At 37.9% G+C, this 7,603-nt stretch overlaps 1 protein-coding gene across 4 annotated transcripts in view; it reads left to right on the top strand.

Annotated features, from left to right (window-relative positions):
- Window positions 1–1,631: 1,631 nt before the first annotated feature.
- The window catches only part of LOC131232846 (acetyl-CoA carboxylase 1-like), a 28,279-nt gene continuing 22,307 nt past the window's right edge, over window positions 1,632–7,603 (top strand). For 2 of the 4 annotated variants that reach the window (XM_058229341.1, XM_058229356.1), the window contains exons 1-10: window positions 1,633–2,088; window positions 3,410–3,782; window positions 3,942–4,148; window positions 4,247–4,408; window positions 4,982–5,074; window positions 5,488–5,583; window positions 5,956–6,129; window positions 6,215–6,308; window positions 6,399–6,586; window positions 6,678–6,728. In XM_058229341.1, the coding sequence (XP_058085324.1) occupies window positions 3,411–3,782; window positions 3,942–4,148; window positions 4,247–4,408; window positions 4,982–5,074; window positions 5,488–5,583; window positions 5,956–6,129; window positions 6,215–6,308; window positions 6,399–6,586; window positions 6,678–6,728 (1,437 nt within the window). In that variant the 5' untranslated portion in view covers window positions 1,633–2,088; window position 3,410. Of the gene's footprint in view, window positions 2,089–3,409; window positions 3,783–3,941; window positions 4,149–4,246; window positions 4,409–4,981; window positions 5,075–5,487; window positions 5,584–5,955; window positions 6,130–6,214; window positions 6,309–6,398; window positions 6,587–6,677; window positions 6,729–7,603 lie in introns of all 4 variants that reach the window. The other 2 variants (XM_058229350.1, XM_058229364.1) reach the window with 2 other exon arrangements.

Here is a 7,603-nt window from a genome sequence, read left to right as displayed (position 1 = left end):
TTTTAAAGTTCATCAAATTATCTTTCCAATGAGTACAAGATTATCCCAATTAAACATGTAACGAATAAGTTATAATCATTTTTTTGAGATCGATGACCTACAACTTTAATGAACTTTGGGTCTACTTTTGAGTTATTAAATGGTATCCAAATAAGATGATTCCAAAACTATTTGAATCTTCATCAAATTATATTTCTAACAAACACAATATCACTTAAATCGAACATATAATGGAATAATGTCTATTTTCATGGTATTCGTGACTCATAATGAATATATTGGCAATCCACAATGAATATATCGGTGAATCATAATGAATATCGACGGTTCACATTGAATATCGACGATGCACACTACATATCAATGATTTATAATGAATATCAATAATTTATACTGAATATTGATAATCCTCAATAAATATCAGTGATTCATCAAACAACATACATTTATTACAACATTCTTCCTTTATTAAAAATTATCTATTATAATAGTCATTCATTATAACATTAATTCATTATAATATTCATTACATTTATCCATTATGACACTATTTCATTATGAAATTAATCAATTACAACATTCTTTCGTTACAAAATTTATCAAATACAAAAATTTATTAATTACAACATTTGTCTATACCCTTTTACCTTTTACAAACTCCCAATGTTCATTAAAAAGCTATAAAGGAAATCACCACACTCTCTTCTCCTTTCACAAATTTTCACCATTCATATAAACTCATCCCACATCTTATGTGGGGTCCACTGGTTTGCCCTAAAATAAATATAATCAGTCTACATAAAATGAGTTTTAATTTCATGTTACTGACCCAAATTTCACATATGAGCCATACCAGAGGAAACAATTAAAAATTAATGCATAACAATGATGTAGTTGAGAGCTAAAAAGAACTTCAAAAGAAAATTGAAAAAAATAAATTCTTTTGTGGGTTCATAACCATCTGATCAAAATGAATGGGTTAAATTGGCCAAGGGTGGGCCAATCCTTAATTTTGAAAAATACTTTTTTGTCCTTATGAGACAAGATCTCAGGTATGATGTGGGGATATTTTTGTCCTTAAAAATATGAAAAAGTACCTTTACGGCTTAAAAAATAAAATTTAAGTTTAGAAAGGCGAAGCTAAAGCGAGTACCACATCGTACCTTGACGCTATTGACCTTAAAAAAAACCCAAATCGACGAGTTCGTTTAACGTGCATGGCCACTCAGGACCCGGGGCGTCTGTCATCACCCTCTGGGGCCCACATGCTCAAATGATTTGAACCGTCCACATTTTCGCTACTACCACAGATAAGTTAGTTCCCCATAACCACGCATCAATCATAATCCTAATCTTCGCTTTCTAGAGTTTAATTCAAGCCATTGGAAATTTACTCTTATACTGTCCGAAATTTGACTACAGATAGCGAAGGTCACAACCATTCCCCCATTGTAATTTTCATAAAAGACCCGTACGCCATAGATTCCAAATCATACACAGTTCCGATAATCGGACCAATCAGAAAGTGGGCCCTAGTGAGGGGCGACAAACGGTGGATGCTCAGTCGCGAGAGAGGCAAAGAAACGAACTTAAAATCGACAAAGTCCCCTCTGTCCATTTCTCCCTCGCGGGGGAAGAAAGAAGCAGATGGAAATCATCAAAGCCCGGACACGGCTGGAATTTGGGCTGTCTCATCCATCCCTCTCACCCCAATCCCATCCATCCCTTCCACGAGAGAGAGAGAGAGAGAGAGAGAGGTTGGTCGACTGCCCCACCCAACCTCACAATCGAAAGACACGCACACGCCATTCCGAGAAAGAAAGAGAAAAATCAAATAAAACAGAACAAACCGTTATTGTAGAGAGAGAGAGAGAGAGAGAGAGAGAGAGAGAGAGAGTAATGAGGTAGTTGGGAACTACTACGAGAACAAGGGAGGGAAAGATGTGGGCAGGTATCACGCGGAATTGCAATTAAAGCCCGTTAATGCCCCTTCTCTTCTCCTTCATTCTCTTCTCATTCTCCCTTCCATACATGAGCTTTTTCGACCTCTTTCATTCCCATCGTTGAGAAGAAGAAGAAGGAAATAAGGTTTATCTTCTTTTCATTTGGGGTTTTCTTCCGTCAGTTCAGTACACTAATTTCTCCTTTTACAGCTGTTGCCTGTTTATCTTCTTTGATTTTTTTTTTTTTCTTTCTGAATTTTTAGTTGAGGTAGTCTTGTTTTGTGTTACTGTAATGGAATGTGGAGTTTTTCTGGTCTTGAACTGATTGAAGTGGTATGGGTGGTTGAATTTTCTGTAACCCATGGTCTCGGTAATCCAGCTTTTTTCATTTGAGCTGAGGTTTTTATGCAGGGAGGGCACCATCTTTCAGTGATACAGACCATTCGTCTGGTGGGCCGCTCCCTGGATGGGCCATTTGATCCAGAATCTAATTCATCAAACAATACTGGCAAATGGCCGGGCATCTACAATGGGGCCTAGGAGGTGGCTGGGGTGGACCACTGAAAAGAGGGACCTGCATGTATGGAGTGCCGGCCTGGTGGAAGCACCAGTAATTCTAATTCGGGCCAAGCATCATATATTTCGTCTTGCAGAGCGAGTTTTTTTCTTTTCGTTTATTATTTGTCTCGGAAATTGTTTTTTCCACTCTGAAAATTGTTAGCCCCTCCCCATTTGGATGATTTGGCTGTTCGAGATATTGGTAAAAGCACGCATACAAGAACAAGTGTCAAGACCAAAATTCGAATTACCCATGGGGTGGAACTAACAACCCCACTTGTTTTTCGTATGAACGTTTAGAATCTCTAATTGTATTAGCAATGTTTGAGAGATATGCTGTTGAATTGATTGAATTTTCTTAGATTGAGTGGGTTGGAATTTTATCACTGCTATTGACTTTGGGTTTCTTCTGTTTATTTATTTAATAATTAAAGGCTATAAATTGCTGTAGAAACTGTAAAAATTGTTCTCATTTGATGCTTGTGCAAACAGCATCTGCGTTAGTAAATGATCCATGTGCTTTAGCTTTAGGATCTGGTTGTAGAATTCTTCCTTTTGGAATATGTGGATTTTTTGGTCTGCCAGGAATCCATGGAGACCTTCTCATGAACATGTTGTCATGCTGTTCATGTTGAGAAGTTTTTTTTCATGATAATAATCAATTGAGCTAGGATCATTCTTGAAGCGAACATGAAAACCAACATAAGTAACTAGAAGTTTTTTAGTGCTACATTCAATATTCTTCTTGCTCATGTTTATATGGTGCTTGCCCAAGTTGCAATTTTTCTAACATATGATGATGGGTAAAAAGAAGGAAAGTAATAAAAGAAAGAAAGAATGAGAGAAACCCAATTCAGTATTAACTTCCAATCTTTGGATTTATTGATTATTTAGTTATGTCAATGCAGAATGTCTGAAGCCCAAAGGAGAACAGCTATGGCAGAAGTGTGGCGTGGCAATGGGGTCATAAATGGAAAAGTTCAAATCTGGTATTCGGCATTGTCAGAAGTTGATGATTTCTGCAAGGCCCTTGGCGGGAAGAAGCCCATTCACAGTATCTTAATTGCAAACAATGGGATGGCAGCTGTGAAATTCATGCGTAGTATCAGAACATGGGCTTACGAAACCTTTGGAACAGAGAAAGCCATTTTGTTGGTGGCTATGGCAACTCCAGAAGACATGAGAATCAATGCAGAGCACATTAGGATTGCTGATCAGTTTGTGGAAGTTCCAGGGGGAACCAACAATAATAACTATGCTAATGTGCAACTCATTGTGGAGGTCGGTTCTGCGTTCAATTCCATTTCTTGTTCCTTACCTATGCTTACTTATATCGGACTGTTGGTTTGAGAGTTTAAATACCTAAATTGAAGGTTGAAAAGTTGGTAAACCTATTATTCTTCATCATACGTTCAATTTTAAAATTTGAGTCATCTACAGATGGCAGAGATTACACATGTTGATGCTGTTTGGCCTGGTTGGGGCCATGCATCGGAAAACCCCGAGCTGCCTGATGCGTTGACTGCAAAAGGAATCATATTTCTTGGGCCTCCAGCATCATCGATGGCAGCATTAGGTGATAAAATTGGTTCTTCTCTAATTGCTCAAGCAGCAGGAGTACCAACACTACCATGGAGTGGCTCACATGTAATTATTTTTATTTTTAATTTTTAATTTTTATTATTGTTTAGCCTGGGTATTAGACATTCGAATTGGTTGATCCAATATTTGAAAATTTCTCCTAGGTGAAAATGCCTCCTGAAAGTTGCTTGGAAACTATCCCAGAGGATATTTATCGGGAAGCTTGTGTTTATACGACAGAGGAGGCAGTGGCAAGTTGTCAGGTGGTGGGTTACCCTGCTATGATCAAGGCATCTTGGGGTGGCGGTGGTAAAGGGATAAGAAAGGTACGTCTCATACTTGATCACAATGTGGTTTTCCTATCACTGAGGACTGAGGAGTGAGAACATATCTCCCTTCTTTCCTGCTTATTCTAAAGTAAATCTCCAAATAAGATTATCTAAAAGCAAATCACTCTTGTGATTGGTGCTTGACCTGTGACCTTTTGGTTAAGGTGGTTTGCATCCTGACTTCCTCAAAACACAAGGTACATCAAGATTTCTAGTTGCCTCAATTTCAAAACTATTGACATCAAACAAGTTTTTAGCTAGTTTGATCCTATGAAGAGTTTATGCCAGAAGAGGATTTAGAAAGCTATTTAGGGAAGTCACTTTTAACTTTTGAAAAAAGGGAAGTTATATTTTTACAAATATGGTTTTGTTTCATCATTAGTTTGCAATTAGGACCGATCTTTTCATGGTGCATTTAATATTGTAACACACTTCGGTTACTTATAGTGAAGTAGTTGATACTGTAACAGAATGACACATTGGTAATGCTGCGCATATAAGAATGTTGGTTGAACTCATTTGGTTTTATTTTCCAATTTCTATTGAATATTTCTTTATCCTCTCAATTAGGTTCATAATGATGACGAAGTGAAAGCTTTGTTCAAGCAAGTTCAAGGTGAAGTTCCTGGCTCGCCAATATTTATAATGAAGGTAGCTTCTCAGGTGAGATATTTCTTTACCATCAAATCCACTTAAAACTGTAGTCTACCATATAAAGTATGTTGGAGCCAGACCACCATTCCTTGACATCAGATGATCCTTTGTCTTTGGTTGGTCCTTTCACAATTCACTTTCTGAGTGTCTTCTCCTTTTCCTCTTGAGAGACGTTCACATTGATTTCTTGAGCCTACCCAAAGGGCGTTGTTATGCATTGAATGACTAGAATGTGGTTAGTCGAGGACTTGGATGTTGAGCATTCCCCTTGCTACAGATGTGTGTGTTGCTATTAAAACTGAAGTGAATGTCTTTTGCCATTGGCTATAGTGGAGAATAGTCTTTTATGTTATAATTTCGTTTTTCTTTCAAATTGCCAGAGTTTAACCATGTTCTGACTTTAACTTTGTTTCATTTTTTAGAGCCGGCATTTAGAAGTTCAGTTACTTTGCGATCAGTATGGCAATGTTGCAGCTTTGCACAGCCGTGATTGCAGTGTTCAGAGGCGACATCAAAAAGTAACCTTCTCTTTTGGAGTTGTTATTATTATTATTATTATTATTTGCACTTAAACTTGTTATCTCCAAATGCACTGAAATGGCAGTGTAACAATCTTGAGGGTGTGGATGCATCGTATTATATTGTTGTAAAATATGGTATTTATGCTGACTTTTTTTTCTTCTCAACAGTGGGACATTACAAAAATCCCATGTCTTTCCGTTTTTATTTTCTGTGCTCATTTTTTTTCCCTGAATCATTTTGACAAATATAGTTTTCTAAAGTAATCCTAGTTTTCATTTTTAAACGCCATCAAGAACATGGATCTTTAGCATCATTTCCAAAGGGAACTGCCAACAAAGGATGTTGATACAGTTATTTATGTCCTATAGATCATTGAGGAGGGTCCAATTACAGTAGCCCCCCTCGAGACTGTTAAACAACTGGAGCAGGCAGCAAGGCGTCTAGCAAAGTCTGTAAGTTATGTAGGGGCTGCTACTGTTGAGTACCTGTACAGCATGGACACTGGGGACTATTATTTCTTAGAGCTCAACCCACGGTTACAGGTTTGTGGAAATTTATGCCTGTAGTTGGTGGAAACTACACCCTTCAATGTTTTCAGCATCTTACTCGGAACCTAATCTGCTTTAGGTGGAGCATCCTGTCACTGAATGGATAGCTGAAATAAATTTGCCAGCAGCTCAAGTTGCGGTTGGGATGGGCATTCCCCTCTGGCAAATTCCTGGTACGAATTTATTCATTTAAAGCTGTTGTGTGATTCATGCTCTCAGTGCTTTGCTACTAAGTTCCATGTTGCCGTGCCTCTCCTTATCAGAAATCAGGCGCTTTTATGGAATAAACCATGGTGGAGGGTATGATGCTTGGAGAAAGACATCGGTGGCTGCCACCCCATTTGATTTTGATAAGGCAGAGTCAATAAGGCCAAAGGGTCATTGCGTGGCTGTACGTGTAACAAGTGAAGATCCTGATGATGGTTTTAAGCCTACTAGTGGGAAAGTACAGGTTAGACTTTCTGGAATTGCAAAAATTTCCCCAAATGTCTTTTGATATGTGCGTGTGATGAGCTCAACTGGAATTGGTTGATTTGTTGCAGGAACTAAATTTCAAAAGCAAGCCCAACGCATGGGCGTATTTCTCCGTTAAGGTATATCTTCTGGGCAACTTTCCGGTTGAAATAGCTCCAAATTTTATTGTAAAGATGTTGTACAGAAAATCAAAATGGCCAAGTGGTTTCCTATGTATTTGAGAATAGATTGGTTCTCAATAATCTTTCTTGTTTCCTTGGAACCTCCAAGGCGTTCTGTGGTCAGTGGGATTCGGAGCCCGTGATCGTCCATCATGGGGATGTCTTGAAGCCTGGGATCATCCCTCATGGGGGTTGGTTCTTAAGAATCATTCCTCCCTTTCTTTATCTTATGCATTTCATTTCTTTTTTAACACACATGGATCCTTTCCCATTGTATAATGAGCTGTTGTTGCTCAGGTCTTTGATATTTGCCTGTTGTATGAAGGAAACATTGATCTCTAATTTTTTCATTTAATCTTTTATTTTTCTTTGTTCAATTAGCAACAAATTTTCTAAAGAAAAAGTATAGTATCCATAAAGCTAGTGGACAGGAAGACCAGATAGAGAAATGATTGAGTAGCCCTTCTTTAGAGAGGGTGCCTGATAGCTTATTCTCATCTATAGACACATGATGAAATGAAACAGCAGGTGATCGATTGGGCTGGTTGGAGATGAATCCTCCTTAATAGCTTTGACCATGTTTTTATTCTGCCAGCTATTGTTGATTTTCAAGCTTGGTAGTAACCACATCAAGTATTGTATATTATAACTGTCTTGTCCTCAACCTATGCTCAACAAAGTCTGTTGACTTTATCATGTATCTTTCAAACTCAAATGGGTGGTTCTTATGTTTGGAAACATCCTTTTTTCTGCGACAATAATTATTTCCATCCCTCACAAATGATCGGTCTCACAATACTGGCTATTAGTTCGTGTTTACAAGTGGTCATATA

This window comes from Magnolia sinica, chromosome 2 (genome assembly GCF_029962835.1).
Source record: "Magnolia sinica isolate HGM2019 chromosome 2, MsV1, whole genome shotgun sequence".
In the NCBI taxonomy this organism is placed as follows: Eukaryota; Viridiplantae; Streptophyta; class Magnoliopsida; order Magnoliales; family Magnoliaceae; genus Magnolia; species Magnolia sinica.
The sequence above is the reverse complement of the archived record's forward strand: the minus strand, read 5'-3'. Positions and strand labels throughout refer to the sequence as shown.